Source organism: Capricornis sumatraensis, chromosome 9 (assembly GCF_032405125.1).
Source record: "Capricornis sumatraensis isolate serow.1 chromosome 9, serow.2, whole genome shotgun sequence".
Lineage (NCBI taxonomy): Eukaryota > Metazoa > Chordata > Mammalia > Artiodactyla > Bovidae > Capricornis > Capricornis sumatraensis.
The window spans coordinates 14,699,908-14,720,549 of NC_091077.1; the positions used below are offsets into that span (position 1 = coordinate 14,699,908).

General features: G+C 46.6%; 1 protein-coding gene across 2 annotated transcripts in view; it reads right to left on the bottom strand.

The window, feature by feature from the left end:
• Positions 1-19,681, bottom strand: part of DNMT1 (DNA methyltransferase 1) — a 42,985-nt gene extending 23,304 nt beyond the window's left edge. For both annotated transcript variants that reach the window (XM_068980776.1, XM_068980777.1), the window contains exons 1-11: positions 19,572-19,681; positions 11,426-11,462; positions 10,653-10,760; positions 10,239-10,458; positions 9,375-9,450; positions 7,999-8,074; positions 5,092-5,126; positions 4,610-4,691; positions 3,142-3,176; positions 2,126-2,213; positions 413-447 (exon numbers count right to left, since the gene is read on the bottom strand). In XM_068980776.1, the coding sequence (XP_068836877.1) occupies positions 413-447; positions 2,126-2,213; positions 3,142-3,176; positions 4,610-4,691; positions 5,092-5,126; positions 7,999-8,074; positions 9,375-9,450; positions 10,239-10,458; positions 10,653-10,760; positions 11,426-11,462; positions 19,572-19,651 (872 nt within the window). In that variant the 5' untranslated portion in view covers positions 19,652-19,681. The remainder of the gene's footprint in view (positions 1-412; positions 448-2,125; positions 2,214-3,141; positions 3,177-4,609; positions 4,692-5,091; positions 5,127-7,998; positions 8,075-9,374; positions 9,451-10,238; positions 10,459-10,652; positions 10,761-11,425; positions 11,463-19,571) is intronic.
• Positions 19,682-20,642: the final 961 nt, after the last annotated feature.

Here is a 20,642-nt window from a genome sequence, read left to right on the forward strand (position 1 = left end):
TCCCTATAGAAAAGCAAAATATTCAGAACAGATCTGGTGAACAGACACTTTCTTCCCATCCAAAAGAAAGCCCCCTTGTCACAGTGGCTCCAAAGGTGCGTCACTAACACGTGATCCTGAAAAGAGGCCTTCAGACACCCCATGTGACCCTCAGACATGGGGCCTGATGAGATACTGGAAACTAAGACACCTGACAGTGCGGTGATGGGAGTGCTACCCATGTGGCAAAGGGCAACAGGCAAGATGGGGCCCACAGTTTGATTTCTCATCCAGCCCCACCCAAACTGATCCAGTCTTTCAACAGCACCAGCAATTCCCTGTAAACATCTACATCACAGATCTCCAATAGTTATTTTGGTAATTTAAACTACACAAAGCACAGCACAAAAGCACAAGCATTTTAACCACTTACAGATCTTTGGGTTGACTTCTGTGCCTCTTTTCATCCTGAGAGGGGAAACGTGTGGGTAGAGAAATAAAGGGGGGAAAATTAATTTGAGCAAGAGTGAGACAAAACCCCAAGTATCAGTTAATGATTGCAGCACCGTGGGACGAGAGAACTGGAAAATCTGGGCAGGTCTACAGGCTAGAGATGAGGCTTCAAAAATTTTAAGTCAGTTCCCTAACGCCTACAAACAAGAGCTGGCAGATTTCCTGTAAAGGGCCATAAAACAGACATTTGCAGGTTTCCAAGCCACAGACTTTGCGTCACAGCTACTCAACTGTGCCACTGCAGCACAAGAATAGCCAGAAACAATACATAAGCGAAATGGCATGGCTGTGGTGCAACAAGACTTCATGAAAACAGGCAGAGGGCCAACTCTGGCCTGTAGACCACAATTTTACACACCCCTGTCCCGGGATAGCTCAAAGCAAAAAGGACTGTTAGAGCCATTTTGCTTATGTCGGCCCAGACGTCTATAGCTCAGTCTGTCATTTGGTCAGGGGTGAAAATGTCATATGAACAGGCACTGGGACAGGAGTGGGGAAAGCACGTGGCAACGCTAAACTTTGGAATCCAGTAAGGGAAAGAGTGAGAAGTAGGGATTCCCAACGCGGCCACCAACTCATTCAAGACAGCTGAGCCTACATACAAAGACTACCTTGCTGATATGCTGCTGACCTTTATAAAGAAGTATACACACAGATTAAGTCAATAATTAAAAAAAAAAAAAAATAGACAAAGTCAAACTTTTGGTCCTTTTGTCCTTTTCTGCCATGAGACAAGAGCGCTGGCTGTGGGGTCTGAAGCTCCTGCCAGCTGCTGTCTGAGGAAAACGGATGGTCTGACACCACCGCTCAGATCTCTCTAGACCTGAAGGGATCCCAGGCAAGTGCTGACGATTAAGATCACGAGTAATCAGAAAAGATGAGACAATAAGATGTTAGACAGAACAAGCTGGAGGTGACACACCAAAAGGATCACGTGCCACAGAACAAGCAAGGGTGCCCACTGGAAGCGAGAACACTCAGGACCCAGGAAGTCTGACCTCAGGCTCTGCTCCCTGGATCTCACAGAAAACCAGAGACAATCTTGGGACCATCCTGGTTTGGCTTTTCTTAGAGCAAATTGCTAAGGAGCTTAATAAGATTCCTGTGCTGTGGCCCCCAGCAGATGTAGCCCAGTCCCCTGGAGTTTACAGCCCTGTGGATAACCTCACCATCTGAGACTTTTTACAGTCCCAACCCTGGGTCAGTGTACAATATTTCAGGGTTTCAATATGTTAACTAAGCTGAACTGTGGGAGCTGGCGGGGACGCGAGGAGCTAGACTCAGAACTCTGGAGACTGGCTGGTCGATAAAGCAGCACAAGCGTGATGACACGTCAAGCCTTCTCAGGCCAGAGGCTATGAAGAGAAGCTGGTCCACACTCATCTTAGTCCAGGCACACACAGGCCCTTGCCACCATTACCATAAACAGACAACTGAACGCTCACTACACATCAGGCGCTAACATGCAGCGACAGCTGCCGAGCCCCACAAGGAGGGGCAGGTCACCTGCCCAAGACCACCCCAGGGCAGGTAGGGCTGGATTTCAATGCACAGCCCTAACCCATGCCATTTCTCCCAACCAACTGGGAATACAAGGATCGGGTAGGGACAAGTGACACGAGTCAGTCTTTACTTTGTCTTCTCCTTCATTCATTTCAGCCTGAGTTCCTCCAGGCCTCGCATCTCTGTCTGGCTCCTCCTTAGCTTTCTGTTTAGGTGTCCTGTCACAGAAGAAAACACACAGTCAGCTCAGGGAGCCCATCACCGTTTCAAGAAGCCGCAGTGAGGGTTTACATGGTTCCCTTCCCCAAGTTAGAGCATGGATGATTTTTCTCATCTGAAGGGCAAGTTTTCATTGCAAGAAACCCAAGAGGCATTTGGTACTTCAGAACTTATGATCTCAGAATGCCACCAACACTTCATGTGTTACTGAGACATGCCGCAGTTTAAAAACAAGAGACAAAAGGGCTCCCCTGATCCCTGATAACCTGATGGGAATCCTGCCTGTGGTGGATTCCTGTGCAGGTTTGGTAGCTGGCCTGAGGTGACATCTAAGAAGTCTTCCCCTCCTTTCAAGGGCCCAGGCACTTGGTTCAGGAGTTCTGCCCACTCCAGACTCAGGCCCAGTCAATACTTGCTTCAGTCCATTGCATGTCAGAGACTGCTTTCCACTGCCGCCCTCACACACTGCCAATGCTGAGAGCGCACGCCCCAGCTGGGCTAGTCCTAGGGCTGAAGCGGGTCTGCCTGGCCAAGATCAGTCAAAGGCCACCAAGCCGCAAACATATAAGGTCAAAAAGTGCCTGCTGTCCTAAGTCACTGAGCTCTACGGCAATTTGTCACATAGCATCGTCATAGCTGCAGGCAAGAGACAAGAGCTGTTCAACGCTCTTTAAACACCACCTAACAAACTGCTTCCTGTATGAACATCAGTAAGGACAGACCACTAAGGACAGGCCAGCAGTCAAGGTCAGGTAAATCTCAGTTCACCTCAGCCTACACTACGGTTGCCTGACCTTCCAAGAACAGAAGTTAGCCACATATTACACGTATGACCTTAATGCTCTGTCCAATCCATAATTTTTACAAGAACACTTACTTTTGGAAGTAAATTTCACAAAGTACAAAAGGCATGTTAACTGTACTTACGGTTCTTTGGTTTGACTTCTGAGTCTCTTTTCTTCCTAAGTGGATGGGACAGGGAGGGGAAAAAAAAAAAAAAAGACTAGTTAACTTACCCCCGTTTGATTCTAATATTTCTATTAAAGAGCTTTATGGAAATAAAATACCTAAACTGATCCTATAGTCTAGCTGGTAAGAAGAAGGATTCTCTTCTTTTCAGATAACACATTTTTTTTTTGGTGGGGTAGGTAGGCAGGAAGTTAAAGAACTCTTAGATTCTGTTGTTTAAGATGGATTTGCAGGCAAAATTACTGTCACTTGTCAGGATTAGGTGTTGACAATCTCCTTGATAACTTTATCAAATGAGAATCTAAATAAATGAATGAAGTAGTATATGACCAATTGGAACAAGAGCTCCAGCTCAAACATGGACAACAAATCATTTTGAGTCTGAATTTAGACAGCTAAATGCACCTCTCCAGAATTCAGCCTCAGGAACCCCTCACACTTTGTGAGGAGATCAAAGGTTGGTGACGTAAACACGTGGAGTCTGGCCATAGACAAGGGATTTCAATCACGCCCTAAATCCTTCTTTGGAGGATTTGAGCCAGTCTACTGTAACTGCTTATTCTCAAATGATTTAACATATGTCCCAACTGTAACTGCTGCTAACTTTAACTAGGATCAGGGTAGGGAAGTGATCAATTAAAGACTAGCTTCAAGTACTCAATGGTTCAAGAATTATCATGCATCTTGGTTGATTCCCCATTAGGACAAAATAACAGACACCCATTCTTTAACAGGCTCTCAAGGGCACACACCACCCATGGGAGTTTCTAAGAAAATTCTAATCAGTGTGGTCATAAAACTTTTGGGGATCTGAGATTGTTCCACCACCTGGGACAGACCAATGTCAGCCTTTTACCGTATGGGGCAGTGCTGTCTTCTGGTAAAGCTCCCACTTTCAGAACCCCAATTCCTTCTTTTCCCCTCCCCCAAGCTCCTGGGATGGGATTCGGTGGTACATCTGTATTTCACAGAACCTTAAGCCCACCTTGATTTTACAAGTCTGGGGAAAGAACTGGTCTGATCTCAGTTAAGAATGCAGCTTTAACCCTGGACAATGATATAGCACTTCAGCACCTTGTGTGTCTGAAAGTGAGATCTCCACCAAGACCTCATGAGCAACCAAGATGCGTAGGCGACGGGAGAGGCTAAAGCTGTGAGACTAACTGATCAAGTAGCAGAGGTCCAGGTGACTTCTAGGCCTATCAGTGGTTTACTGTCACCAGAACCACATAAACACACCTTCCACAGAGAGAAGCGGCAGAAAGAGGAGTTTGAAGAGCATTTTTGCTAAAGTCAAGGTCATTGTGATCATTAGTGAAAGTCATTCTGTTCCTACATGCTCTCCACGCCCTGATCCCTCTTCCTAGAACCAATGGGGACTCTGATTCAGGTAGAAGTGACAAACACGGAGGTGACCAGGCTTTACTTTATCATCTCTTCCTTCTTCTTCCATGTGTGTTCCTGGTCTTACTCTTCCTGGTTCTTCTGCAGGGAGCAGCCCAGCAACTCTATCAAGCAAGATAACATACCCTAAGGATGACTTTCAGAGACTCCTCCCCTGGAAGCAGCTTTCAAAAGGGCTTCCTTCCTCCCCCGCACCCGACCACCAAAAGCCAGTCTTCATTTCAGTAGCCCTGAAAAGTACGTATTACTTTACCATTTAAGATTCAATATAACCTTTAGATCTGCTTCTGATAACTGCCAGTTGCCCCCCCACCCCAATTCACTCTTTGCAAGAGAATTCGACCTGAATCACAAGGTTAACAATCTGGCTGCAAACTCAGTGTCCTTAAGCTATCTATGATCACCCTGGCAACTTGCTAGTTCTTCCTTTTAAAACATTTCAGAAAAGCAATTTCAGTAGTCAACATTACAAATTACACAGAACAAAAAGGTATAAACTCTTACCGTTCTCTGGATGTAACTCGACGTCTCTTTTCCTCCTATGTGGAGAGAAGGGACAAGAAGAATATTTATTTCAAAAGAAGATCAAAACCAAAAGCATGAGTCAAAGTGTTAATACATTTCATATGGTTAAATACAGGCTTCCCAGGTGTTGCTAGTGGTAAAGAACTTGCCTGCCAATGCAGGAGACAAGAGATATGGGTTCGATCCCTGGGTCAGGAAAATCTCCTGCAGGAGGGCATGGCAACCTACTCCGGTATTCTTGCCTGGAGAATCCCATGGACAGAGGAGCCTGGAGGGCTATGGTCCAGAGGGTCACAAAGAGTCGGACACGACTGAAGCAACTTGGCACGTATACATGCATAGTTATAAACAGGGGTTGGGGGTAATCTGGGTTTGGGGAAGATGTGAACAAGTGTCGCTCTGGTGTTGAGGTCCCACGAGCCTCAAAACAAAGGAGAGGCCCAGGAGTTGACCCAGCACACATCCGCACAACTAGAGGTTGTCTAGTGATGCTACGTGAAGTTAAAGATCTACCTCATGTCAGGGATTTGTTAGTGTTAGCAAAAAAAAAAAAAATCAACCCAGTAATTTGGGATTCCCATCAGGAAGGGATGATGACAACCTAAACTGGACACCAGCTCTTCTCCGATGAACGGCCGGGACACTGCTTCCCTAAGCTCACAAGACTTGCCATTTCCAGGATTTCTGATTTATGTATTTAAACAGGATAAAAACACTGTGGTGATGAAGCAGATATCTCGTTTGAGATGGAGATTACAAGAATCTACACACACATACATCTGACTATGCATGCAGAGTGAACAAAGTCTGCAGATTATACCAGTGTCCACTCCCTGCTTTTACTGTTGTGTTATAGTTGAGATGTTACCATTGGAGAAAGTTGGGTAAATTACACAGAACCCCTCCATAATATATTATATGGAATTAGTCTATGTGTGTGTGTATTGTATATAAAATTCTGACTCCAAGTTGCTTTCAGACTTGAGCTACAACATCAACACTTCCCTGCGTCTGCAGCCTAGTGGCCCATCCTGCGTATTTTGGACCTGCCAGTCTGACATCGTGTGAATCAGCTGCTTAAAATAAATCTCATATATACAGATATCACAGACTCTATTTCTCTGGAGAACCCTAATACAGATTATATACTAATATAATACAGTACTATGTATAGACATACTATCCAAAACAATATATTGGAGACCGAGAAATACTCGCCTCTAGAAGGAAGACAGGAGGGAGGCGCAGGAGAGGGATGGTGGGAATACCACCCCTTTGTAACCTATAGCTGTTTGTACTGTTTTACCAAGTGTAGGAAATACTTGTTTCAAAAAAAAAAAAAATAGTAAGATTGCAAAACTTTAAACTGGGGGACTTCCCTGGTAAAGAATCCGCCTTTTAAAGCAGGGTTCAATCCTTGGTCAGGGAACTAAGATCCCACACACCGTGGAGCAACTAAGCCCGCAGGCCACAACTAAGACCCAATGCAGCCAAATAAACAGATAAATAAATATTTTTTTAAAAAAAGACACTTTAAACTGGTTGAAGTATAAGGTTTTGACCTTATTTGACTTATTCGACCAATACTATCTGATATCACTGGTTTGGTGCACTAGGACTCTAGCATGTTGGAATAAACCCTGTTCCTACAGGGGTTCATCCTCAAAGTCTGCAAGGGCTCACACACACCGCCAGTGAAACAGCTTCCTACTAGGGAAAGAACACCCTGGTTAATTTCTTTAAAAGCAAAAAGAAAAGGCTATGTAAGCCCTCCAAGACGTTAGAAGGGGGGAAAAAAACAACTCAAACTGTTACATGTGTTTGTTTATTTTTTAAAGACTTATCAATATTACAAGAGCCAGCTTGCCCACGACATGTTCTCCTAGGAGGCAACGGACTTGGCCACATGGCTTAGACGTTTCCCATCTCAGTTTCCCACTGTTGAGTGGGTACTCTGACTAAACCTAACTACAGACACCTAAATAAGGGTCATGAATGGTCGCATATAATTTCCAAGAATAAGACAGGACAATGAGTGTGTCTTATCAAGTCTACCTCAGTGATACCGGGCACAATGCTTCTCACCCAGGGCTATTTTGCCCCTCTGAGACATCTGGGAGAGACCAAAAGTGATTTTGGTTGTCACAACTGGGAGACAGAAGGAATGTTACTGGCATCTAGTGAGCAGGGGCCAGGACCTTGCTAAACACTCTACAATGTACAGCACTGACCCCTACAGCAAAGGTTTATTTGCCCCCAAAAGTCAAGGCCTTGGTTGAGACATCCAGCCTTAGAACAAACCACAAATATTCATCTTTAGCAGGTAACAAGGCATTTACTACCCACCCGAAAGCCTACAGACTTCCCAAATTACACAGCTAATCCTGTGGCAGAACTGAAATAGACAGCATGTGGCCAGCTGGTATTACCTAGATTTGCCCCTTAAGCCACATGGGACAGCGCCAGAGGCATTGTCTTTACCAGAGGACTTTGGCAAGCCACCAGTTTTCCAACCTAAAAAGTCTAAGCAGCATTATTACAATGCACATAATAACATGACAATTCTGCTCTTACTGAAAAATTAGACGTGGGAAAGGAGCTTATCTGATGTCAGAAGCAAATGCTTTAAACACATCACCTCTGCTGGTTTGAACATCTCATCTTGCCAGGTGGAGAAGCATGAGGCAGGAGAGAGCAGACTCAAGCCACGGGCCTGCTAAGCCCGCGGGTCTCAACACGATACACTTTGTGCTGCCCGGGGACCAGGGATATGTTCTAACACCTTCTCAGTCACTTCTGGTCCACAGACAGACCAAGCGTAAATTCACAATTACAGAAAACACACCAAAATAAGGCAGAGTTAAGAAATTTAAACGCAAGCCCCACCTGGTCTTTTTCTTCATCAACAGAATCGTCTGACTTCACTTTTTCAGGTTCTTCCTCGGGTTTTCGTTTGGCAGGGCTGTCACACACAGTAAAGCCAACTGTTAGCTCAGCCCAACCCTAGACCTCCAGTGGGCATGAAGCAACTTACTGCTACATTCCTCCCTCTGTATGGGAAGATTCAGGGCATGGACTCCCCCTTCCCTCCAAGGAGAAGCCCTCATTGTCAGGATGTTAAAGTTTAACGTTTCTTCAAATGACAGGTTTAGAATACCACCATTTTGCAAACCTTATAAAATCATGGATCTAGACTTTGATCAACAGCTGCTAACATCACCAAAAAGACGTGACATGCTTCTGATGGACAGCCCCAGTTCGTCAATGAAGTTTCAGATAATAAAGCTGGAATCCGAACAAGCCTCTAGACCTAGCTACCAGTTTATAGAAAACCAGAGACAACTGAACACATTAACCACCACTAATGATGAGGTCAGCTAGATCCTTTTGTTTTAGAAGCTAAAACAAAACCTAGTTTCTTTAAATAAATGGCAAGAAAATAAGGAATCTTGAAAGGATTAAGGAAAAAGTCAACCAAACTCTGTTAACACACGTGGAAGTGTGAACACTGCTGTATACCTGGTAGTCAGGAGCTATTATACTTCATGAGGCACGAAATTATAGTTCTGTTTTGTCTTCTAAACAAGACTGTTCGTTGGCTAAATGTTAGCAACTGTAGCAAAATATGAAGTAAAACTTGTCAGAGGAAGACTCTGTCATCTAGAAATACAGTATTTATGGATAAGATGACATGTCTGACTTGTTTCAGAGTAACCCAATTGGGGGGATGCGGTATGTATGGAGTTGTAATTCATTTGGAATAATTCAATTGGGGAACATGGGGCTGTAGATGAGACGATCACCAGGAGCTATTAACTGCTGTCACTGAGCCATATACAAGGGGTTCATTTTACTACTCTTGGTGATTTTGTGTATGCATATTTGAAGCTTCCCAGAAAGACTGAGGGCAGGAGTAGAAGGGGGCGAGAGAATGAGAAGGTTGGAGGCATCACCAACTTGACTGTCATGAGTTTGAATAAACTCTGGGAGATAGTGAAGAACAGGGAAGCCTGCTGTGTAGCACTCCATGGGGTCACAAAGAGTTGGACAGGACTTAGCAACTGAACAACAACATTAACAGTAAAAATGGATGAGGTCTTCAGAAATGCTGTTCATGAGTATCTAATAACAAAATACCAAAGTGAAAACCCAGGCAATGTGGAAGTCAGATTTACTAAATTACATCCTACTAATTCTATACGTGTTTTACCAAAACCAGTTGGCCCCTAAAAGGGGGGCTCATCCATTCATTATATACTGACCCCTGTGCAAAATAAGATGTGATGGTGGTCTGCCTGGTAGTCTGCCTTGTAATCCTGGGGCTAGAAGAGACTTCAGCTGTTTAAAGAAAAAGAAACAAAAAAGTCACTAAGAATAAAAAAGTTCACAGCAAAGTACAGTTCTTCAGAATTACCAGGCTGCTGCAGAGACCAGCTTCTAAGGATTAAGAATCCTCCTCTTCTTATTCTCAGCAACCACCATCTTGATAAAACTCACCAAATTAGTACCTGCCAGTTTGCTGAACCATTTTAACACAACCTCTTATATGACAGGCCCAACCCTGACACAGACAAGTAAACAGAACCTCTAATTACATCATCAGAAGGTGAAGTGGTCAAGAGCCTGACCTGAGCTCAAGTCCCACGCTCTTATTCTTTTAAACATTTCAGAAGAGTTACTCTGACTACAAACAGGGAAGGAGTCTAAGAATAAATGTTTAGCTTAAACAGGCATATAACTTAGTTCTAAGTATCAGTAGATCCTGTTACTTTAAACCTCAAATTCATCCACATTTGGAAATCTAATGCTCTCAAACTTGGTCAAAGACAAAAATTTCTTTTCTACATCTAAGCTAGTTAGAAGTATACACAAGGGGGAATTCCCTGGCAGTCCAGTGGTTAAGACTGGGCACTTTCACTGCCATGGGCCCAGGTATGATCCCTGGTCAGGGAACTAAGATCCCACAAGCCGAGTAGTGCGGCCAAAAATATATACATATATGGATACACAAGAAATAAGTGCTACCCAGGGGAGGGGGTGGGATGAACCTATGGCGCCAAGTCTAATTGTCCTCCTCTTTGGTGATACCACACTCCAACAAGGTCAAACGAGTCGAATGCTCTTACACTTTGTTTCTCCATCAGACTTGCTTCTCCTGGGCGTGTAAAGTCTGGAGACAGGTTTGGGGGGCTTGCCTTTCTCTGCCATTACCACTCTGCAATCCTCACCACTTGTCTGGCTCCCGTTCTCTAGACATCCATTCGCTTCCCGACTGAAACCATGAGCTCCGTTCTCCAAGGACAAATCTTTATTTAAAAGGGATTTGACTTTAGCCAGGTAGCCCTCCTACAGCAGGAAAGGATAATTTGAGTAGCAGTGAATGTAAACAAGTGGCAATGAGAGAATAATAAGAAAACACATGTGTTCCCTTTATATAACTAACAGGTGACATGGGGAGTTGGGCTTATTCGGCCTCCCTGGTCATAGACCAGTTACCCGGGAGGCCAAGGCTTCCACTTGCCAGGACCCTGAAGACTTACCTCAGATAATTCTTCTTTATGTAATTTGGTTTCCAAATCACATAACTGATTCTTTATTTCTGTCTGCAGAAACTCGTGCAAGAGATTCAGTTTCTCCTTCACACATTCCTAAGGGAAGGATATATGTTTAGAAGTCCCCACACTCCGAAACTATGAGTTTCTAACTAATGGACTAAGGCACAGTTACACTGCCTGGCCACATAACAATGACTGAATGGCAGGCAATGCTGAGTCAAGGCACGTTCGTGATATTTCCATTAAGATCATATTACTTATTATTGTTTTTTAAGAGGGACTTCCCTAGTGGTCCAGTGGCTAAGACTCCACACTCCCAATGCAGGGGACCCAGGTTTGATCCCTGACCAGGAAACTAGATTTCATGTGCCACAACTAAGACCTGGTGCAGTCAAATAAAATTTTTTTTTTTTTTTTTAAAAAGATCATATCACACCATCTACAGGGTGGTGAAAAATGGGAAGATAAGGAAGTGAAACAGACACATAATGGTATAGTAGAACAAAACAGATTCTGAAAAAACAGTGTGACCAGGGCAAGTTATAATCTAGACCTGATGATAGGCAGTCTAGATTGGGAAACTTGATGAGTGACCAAAAGCTAACTGATAACAGCCTATTAATATAGCACATTAGACAAAAACATCCAAGTTATCCTTAAGAGCTTAAGGAAGAGAGCGCCAATTCCACTTTGAGCTACATAGTCTATCAGATAGTCACATCTGATAACAGATTTTGTTAAGGTGGAGATGACCTTACCTTTTCTGTCAAACTATCTCTTTCCAAATCTTTGAGCCTGGGGGAAGGAAAAAAGGGAAGAAAGAAAATACTTGTTAAGCAACACTGTTCATCTATAATACCACAGTTTAAAGAACTTTGGAAATAACTTCAACACGGATATTAGAAAATACAACGGTTTCCCCCCACCCCCAATGTGTAGAATGCCCCACTGCAGTGCCTACATACACATTAAGAGGTCATCTGCAATCTGAATGAGGTTCCCTTTCTGGGGGTGTTTTTCTGATAGTGGAAAGGGATAATACAGGCACTCTATAACAATGTTATTTTAAAGACACTGGCGGTCCAGTGGTTAAGAGCCTGCACTCCCAATGCAGGGGGCACAGGTCTGATCCCTGGTTGCGGAACAGAGATCCCACATGTTGAACAGTACAGTCAAAAATTAAGATTAAAAAAAAAAAGACACTGGGAAAGAGGAAGCATAGTTGGGGTCCATCCCAAGTTAAGTGACCAACAGGTGGTCTTGCTCCAGTTGGACCTGACCAAGAGTCCATAGAAGGGCATACAGGGGTTAGAAAGAGTGAACCAGGGCAATAGGAGGCTGCGGGAGCAGTCAGCTAACACCCTCAAAGGCCAGGATGGGGAGAGTGGAGTGACAGCACTCCCGAGTAGGAGATGGAGTAGGGGTCACCTGGGGCAGCACAGGGTGCCCCCCACACAAGGGAGAGGAAGTCAGAGAAGCTGGCTGGTGCCTCCCCCCAGAGCTCATCCTTGTGAACGTTTGCACCTAGTCATTTAGGTATGCAGAACTGTCATGAGTTTCGCTGGAAAAATCATGGTCTGACTTGATTACTGAAGATGAGTGTCTTGCCTCTTTTCGGGGGAAGGGAGCAAAGAGAATAAAGGAACAAGAAGCAAAAGACACAGAGGAAATGGAGAGGCTGTTGTTCCTGGCTTGGGCAGTGTTCCTGTGGGCAGCGGGGTAAGAACAGGTCCAACCAGCTAAGCCAGCGTCCGTCAGCAGAGGGGGGTTGCCCTGGGCAGGGAAGGACTGGGCCTCCACCATGCGTGGGTCCTCCCTTTGGGCACCCAGGCAAGGCACTCGGTTACCACCAACCTAAAGGGCAGGAATAGAGCTCTCCCAGACGGACCTTCCCAGAGGGAGGGCAGATGTAAGCAGCACAGACAGGAATGTGAGTGACAGGCTCTGCTGGACTAGTGACAGACAGTGGCTACTCCGAGTGGGTGGGGATCCTGCTTCTAGCTGCAAACATCATCTGTGGATGCCTCCTCTGCGCCAGACCGTTTCAGGCAACGAGCTGAGTGCTGAGATGTAGGCACTGCCAGGCAGGGGCCTCCTGGCTGGCGCTGGATGCTCAGCAGAGGTCTGGCTATAGAAGAGACTGAGCAGGGGCTTTCTGGTGGACCAGCGGCAAAGACAATCACACTTCCACTGCAGGGGGCCTGGGTCTGATCCCAGGCCAAGGAACTGAGAACCCACACTGCCACGGAGCACAGCCAAAAAAAAAAAAAGATAGCAGTCTACCAACAGAGTGGTTAATATGCTGTGTATCACATGCGTTGTGTAATCTGGACTCAAGATTCAGAGTCAGGCTTTTCAGAAGCATGTGGAGGCCCTTCCAGGCAAAAGTCATTCTACCCTCAAAGCAACTCAGGTCCTGGGAGAGCCTTAGTTGAGGACGATTGCAGAACAGGTTGCTCAGAGCCGGAGGCGCACACACTGCTGCCGGAGCGCTACAGCCACCCACCTTCAGTCACTGTGCTCACAAAACCCTGGCAGGACACAGCTCCCACCTCGACCGGGTCACCTCGGGCGTCAAGGACAACGCTCAGATGGAAGCCCACCAGTGGGCCCTTTGCCCGACGCTGACAACACCTACATCTGGGCAGGAGACAGATCTGCGGGTGGGAATTTTTTGAATCTTTCCTATTGAAGTGGGATATTTAGCTTGGCAGGGAGAAACAGACCTTGGGGGTATCTCAAAAGTCTCGCCCTGTGAAGACTAGATTTAACCTGCTCAGCCCTGAAGCGGGAGGCGGGAGCCCAGGGCAGGCACCGAGGAGCCACAGGCAGGGCAGGAGGAAGGCTGGCCAGCGTGTCTCCCCTGATGCCCAGGCTTTCACTGGAGAGTTTATCCCCATCCCAGTAAAACTGGTAACACTACCTCCCATCTAGGTTCATAGCCAGGAGGATAAGAAGCAGATATGAAGGACCAAGTAGAGTAGTCATAGAAGATGGCAACATTATATATATAAAACCTTAGCTCCCTTCTGGTCCAAGATCCCATGATTCATTCCTAGCTGCTTCCATCAGAGCAGTTCTTGAAAGGCAAAAAAGATATACGTCGACCCTGTGAAGGCCAATAGAGTTTAAGTCTGAGGCTTCTGAAGAAAAAGGATATAAATGGCATCAGGAAGGAGGGACCCAGGGAAGGTGAGAGCTCAGTGGGAACTGGGCAGAGGAGCTGCCATAGCAGGGGCAAGAAACTCACAGGAGTCAGGCCAACACAGGGGAAGAAAGGCAAATCCTGAGAGGAGCTGGGTGCCTGTCTCAAGGAGGTCAGCAATGTCAGGCTAAAAAAATCACACATTTTCTCCACAGTTAACAAACCATTGGAAGAGTCATGAGGGAGATAAGAACCCAAGAATCAGTCATGTTTTAGTGGGGGAAAAACAAAGTCAAGGTGGCAGAAATATACAATATGTATTAGTTAAAAAGAGGTAAGGTGTTAAATCACTTAACATCCTAAATTGGGCTTCCCTGGTGGCTGGATGGTAAAGAATCTGCCTGCCAATGCAAGAGACCTGTGTTCGATCCCTGGTCAGGAAGATCCTCTGGAGGAGGGAATGACTAGCCACTCCAGTATTGTTGCCTGGAAAATCCGATGGATAGAGCCTGGCGGGCTACAATGCATGGGATCACAGTCAGACATGACTGAATGGCTAACTCTTGACATCCTAAATCAGAAACGCTGATCTGTAATATGGCTTCACAGCAGCAGCTGAGGACATCCTGGAGAAGTTACAAAGTTCTGTTGATTGTGCCTTCTGTAACTGGCTGCATGGTGGGTGGTACAGGGTGGCCAGAGACAGTATTTGTGGAGGGAAGGGTAACGGACCCTCTCCCCCAATTCCCCAGAACCTGTGAATATGTTGTTACCTTACATGGCAAAAGGGACTTGTGCAGATGTGATTAAGGGTACAGCCCTTAAGATGGAGAGGGTATTTTGGATGACTCAGGTGGGCCCTATCAAATCATTTAAATCCTAGGAGCAGAGAAAGTTCCCAGCTGCATTTCAAGTGATGTGACTACAGAATGGTCAAAAAGATGTGACGTGAGAACTGGGTTTGAGGGCTTAAAAGATGAAGGAAGGGGGCCACGAGCCAACAGATGATGTCACCTCCAGGCGCTGGGAACCGCTCTCACCCTACAGCCATCAAAAGAGGGACCTTAGTCCTACAACCACAAGGAACTGAATTCTGCTGACAACCTGAGAGTAAGAAACGGGTTCTCCCCTAGGGCCTCCAGGAAGGAAGGTAGCCTGCTGACGCTTTGATTTTAATCCAGTGAGACCCACACCACATTTCTGACCTACAGAATCAGAGGATAACAAATGTGTTTCATTTAAGCTACTAAGACTGCAGTAGTTTGTTATGACAGCACTTAAAAACTAATACAGTACCAAAAATTCAGAACTTTTTGGTAGGGAAGAAGGGAACAGACCATGAATTTTAGGAATGAAAGACATTCCAGTGAATCTACATGGCTATTTAACAGCTAGAAATTAGAACTGGCTCTCCAAAGAGGCATCTCTGGCTGGTACTGGTCAACTGCTGAAAGCAGAAATCCTAGGACTGGAGGAAAATAAGGATCCAAGAATTGAAAAGAAATATGGGGGAGATCAGGGAAGAAGCTCTCAGGTAGTAAACAGCATCACAAAAGTCAAGAATACGAAGAATTAATGAGAGAGGAAACCATCTTAACTGAGGAATGGCTGGACACCTGGCGCAAAAGCTAAGCTAAGGTGGCAGCAAAAAGAACAGGTCCAGATGAGTATACAAGAAGCCAGGCAAATAGGAAGGCTGGAATGATAAGCAGGCATGGGCTGCTATATTAGTATCTGCCTTAGTATCAGGTTTGCAAGTTGGTAATTCATTAATAAGGTATGTTCCCCACCCCCCCAATAATGGAAGTGAAACATACAGCTGCCACGTGATAAGCAGGGAAGCAGGTTTCTGGGCAGGTGCTGCTCTGCCACGTTTACCTCTTTCAGCTCAGTCTTCAGTGCCCTGGTGTGGTGGGCACCTCTGTCCCATTTTATAGATAAAGCATCAGGAGGTTAGGCTACTGGGTCATATAGCTGGCAAGTGGGCAGGGTGGGCTTAGAACCCCAGGAGTCTGCACGTCTAGAATCCTACTTCAGGGGAGAACTAGAAAAGTCAGTTATGCCTTCCGTACCTACTCACGAGCCAGACTAGTTAAGAACTTGAAGACCCAGTCTAATCCAATCAGAGTGGTTAGCAGATAGGAAAGCTGTCATAATTACAAAGGCTGAGTCAGATTTGTGTGAGGAGGTGTCTAGTATTAGTATGTCAATTCAGGCTTCACTGAAGGTGAAAGTCTAGCAAGCAAGAATCTGAGTCTACTGGATTCTAAGCTGCAGATGCAATCAATGAGGCAAATATGCTTGGACAACAAGTGATCATCAACTCCAGACTGCAGAGGCAGCATGAGGGGTACATTGACAGAATTTAACCCCTTCTCATCGCAGGGAAAAGGGGACTGTCTTTCTGAGCAGTCTTGGGAATGAATGGACAGTAGCCACCATGCGGAAGGGGTTAGGTGCAGCCCAGCCTCACACTGGTAGCTCTGCATGGTCTCAGGCCCTAAGAACCTAAAAGATAACCTGAATGGCTTGTAAGGAAAAGAAGGGTACAGGACAAGTCAGGCAAGGGGATGGCAGTCCTGGACTTCAAGTCATCACGTGGCGTATGGGGCAGGAAAACCTCCAGTTCCAATTTATCTTAAGAGGATAAGTTTCCTTAGAGAAAAAAGACCAAATGGCAACAGAAAGACAAGTGGGAAGACTAATGCTTTTTCTACACAAACGATGGTGGCTTGGAGAGTAAGAAAAATCAAGTGGAAAAATGTGGCTTGTCCTGAAAGGCCTGATTTTTAGAAGACTTAGGACGTGTGCGTGCTAAGTTGCTTCAGTCGTGTCCGACTCTTTATGATCCCATGGACTGTAGCCCGCCAGGCTTCTCTGTCCATGGGGTTCTCCAGGCAGGAACACTGGAGTGGGTTGTCATTTCCTTCTCCAGGGGACCGTCACAATCCAGGGATTGAATCCGCATCTCTTATGTCTCCTGCATTAGCAGGCACATTCTTTACCACGAGCACCACCTGGGAAGCCCTGAACTTAATTTTTACACTTAGTTATACTTTAAAAACTCAAACACTGGACTTGCCTGGTGGCGCAGTGGATAAGAATCTGCCTGCCAATGCAGGGACACAGGCTCCATCCTCGGTCTGGGAAGATTCTACGCACTGCAGGGCAACTAAGCCCGTGCGCCACAACCACTAAGCGTGTGCCGTGGAGCCTGAGAGCTGCTGCTGAAGCTCACGCGCCTAGGGCCTGTGCTTCCAAAGAAAAGCCACAACGAGAAGCCTGCACACTACAGCAAAGAGTAGCCCCTGCTTGCGGCAACCAGGGAAGGCCCACGCACAGCAACAAAGACCCAGTGCAGCCATAAATAGATTTACAAATACCTAAGCATTAAAACGGACATGAGTCTGAGTGAACTCCGGGAGTTGGTGATGGACAGGGAGGCCTGGCGTGCTGCGACTCATGGGGTCGCAAAGAGTCAGACATGACTGAGCGACTGAACTGAACTGAACTGAAACATTAAGAACATTTTCTAGTATCATTATATAGCTAATGTAATGGTATGAGTCTTAAAAGAAGCTGCCATATAAACACAAGTTAGCATAAGTGACAAGAATTCCTCAGTGAGGACTAGGCCTAAATTTTGTTCCTATTCTACTAGATTTAGTATAATCCATAACATGAGGTACCTAATTTTCATGAATCAAAAAGTTATATCTCCATCTACAAGGTGGCATAAGGGAACATTTTAAAGGGAATATTGAATGCCATGTTTACATCTGTATTTTAGAAGCTAAAATTCAAAATTTAAGAAAAGCTGTTGAGAGGGTCACATAAAGTGACAATGTCAGTGGTCTGAGGCAGAAACCTAAGCTACACTGGACTTCCCTAGTGGTTCAGGGGTTAAGATTCCATGTTCCCAATGCAGAGGGCATGGGTTTGATCCCTGGTCAGGGATGGATCCCACATGCCGTGAGGTGTAGTCAAAAGATAACCCAAAACGAAAAAAAAACCCCAAAACCAGACTCTATACCTAATAGTAGGTAATTCTAGTTCAAGGTAATATGGAACCTAGGGTGAATGATGGATTGATGGATTGTAACACTCACCTAAGAACATTCAAATTCAGCTAAACAGAACGCTTGCTCTGGCCCAATAAAACCCCTCACAGAAGGGAAAGGTTTTGCCAAGCAGCAGATCTTAGCAGAAATCTTTGCTTCTTTACAGTTAATTACTGGGGCAACCACTCTTGAGAACAGTTGAGGATTAAGTGAGATCATGTAAAGTGTTCTATACAATTAGCAGAACTGAAAAAAAGCAAGTTAGATTAGTCAAGAATGCTAACATGGGGGCCTTTATGTGCCAGGCATATTCTCATTTAATCCAATACCAGTTTAAAGCCCATGTTAACTGTCCAAGTTCACAGACGTGACCTGTTTATGAAACTTGCCCAAGGTCATGGATGGCTCAGTGGAGGTAGACACTCTCACCATCAAGGTAAAGAAGGCTGGGCCCAATATCCCTGTCCTGGGTCTAAAATGAAGCGAGGCACTTTCATAAATCCATTTCCACTTCAAGTCATGTTTTATCTTGGTGGAGATGTATAGGGATTCTTTAGCAAGGCACATCACCCTCTAACTGTGGCTAAGAAGTGGTCTGACACCTGGGAGGAAGATCCAAATACCCTCTATCACCTACTTTCCACCTTTCAAAAGCCCAAATCAGAACTGGTCTGGCACAACTATAGGAAACAAGCAAAGGGAAATAGGAAAATGGCAAAATCAGGTTCACAAATCTGGTTGGAAGCATTCAGGGCTGGTTCCCACATTGTTCTAAGTGAGGTTTCCAAGTTTCCAAGAGTGAAACTGATGCCCTTCACCAGCAAGAAGCCTAGGGTGCACAATGGTCTTGCCTGAAGATCCATGTGCACAGAGTAGCTGTAGCTGCGTCCCCAATATTAGCTGCTGCCCCCCTCTCTCCCCTCCCCACACATGCACATACACACGCATACATACACAAGGAAACCAGCCAGTTCTCCCTAGCAAGGCTTCCTTGATGCCCACGGCTCAGATTTACTGGAAGAAACCACTCAGTTTTCACGCTGCCCAGCTCTAGCCCTCACTGAAGGATAAGGGGTCCTTCCAGGATGCGACTACTGTATGAGGTGATGGAGGGAGCCCCCCAAGGAAGACAGGGCTCGCAAACCTGAGCCGGCCGCGCCTGGGCCCCGACCGGCGGCGGCATCTGTCTCTGGAGGCTGCCATCGGGATGCTTGGCGTGGGACGCCGAGAGAATCCCCCCAAATACCCCCGGGGACCAGGCCAGCCCAACCCCCTCGAGTGGACGGGGCACCGGAAGTGGAGGCCGAAGTGCCCGGGCCGAGGGGTATCCCGAGGCCGCAGGCTGCCCACTTCCTGCGCGACCAGGCTGGCGGCAGGAGCTGGGCCCGAGGCTGCTCCGGGAAGGGGCTCTCCAAGGAAAACCGGAAGCTTGCTCTACTTTGAGGTCAGAAGAGACCCCAAGTTTCTAGTCACCAGGGAACGGGGAGGGGGGCATTGGCCCATTTTGGCGCCAAACGGCCAGGGGCGCGCGCGACCGGAAGTGCCACCCTGCCCGCGCCAACTGCCGCCGCGCGCCGAGCCAGCCCACGCATGCGCGCCCGTCTGTCAGCGGCGGCCACGGGCTACCCCGAGGGGAAATGACCCCCACCCCCACCGCCGTGCCACCCACCCAGGTTCCCGGTTCCCCGCGGCACCTACCGCCTGCGGACATCGTCAGGCAGTGAGAAGGCCCGGGAGGCCAGCGCAGGCACCCGCGCCGGGGCGGTACGGGCAGGCATCTTGGAAGGTGCAGCAGAGGCGGCAGCAGCACAGGCAACCCTGGCTTTTCGCGCGGAAACCGACGGGGAGGGGCCGCGAGCGGAGGCGGCGCGTACCATCCCGGCCCAGGCGTGGGGGAAGTCGGGCCGTACCACAGAGAGAGGCTGAACCATGAGTGGGCGGAGGCAGTGGAATTGGCTCCGCACAGGGGTCGCGCATGCGCGAGGGAGGAGAGCACCCCTGCGCGGAGCAGTGGATTTGTCCAAGCTCCTCCATTTGCTGCCAGCCTTGCCTGAGCCATTCATTCATTCATTCTTTACCCGTTTGCTAGGGATAGAACGAGGAACATCCCCAGGGCATTATACCCTGTGGGCTCTAAAGTTCAAGTACTCATTTCCAATCCCACCTACACTATATTTGCTCACTATAACAACCTTGGGCAGGTCACTTGGACCCAGCCTCAGTTTCCTCATCTGTGAAAAGGAGCTAACAGAACTTACTCCAGAAAGTGTTGAGGATGCACGAAGTATCTCACAGTGTAGAGAGACCTGGGCCACTTCCACAGCCTGTGTACTTAAAGAACCATCAGAACTCGGGCAAGGATAGTCTCTTCAACACATGGTGCTGAGAAACCATATCTACACGCCAAGGAAGGAAGGAACGTCGCTCAGTCGTGTCCGACTCTTTGCGACCCCGTGGACTGTAGCCTACCAGGCTCCTCTGTCCATGGGATTTTCCAGGCAATAGTACTGGAGTGGATTGCCATTTCCTTCTCCAGTACACGCCAAAGATACCCAGAATGCGAATATCTACCTGCGAAAGGATGAAATTGGACCCTTACCTTACACTACATATAAAAGTTAACTCAAAAGATGGATTAAAGACCTAAACCTAAAACTGTGGCACTTCTAAAAGAAAGTGTGTGTGTGGTGGAGGAGGGGGCAGCTTCACAACACTGGGCTTGGTAATAATATCTTGAAAATGACCCCAAAACCTCAGGTCACAAAAACT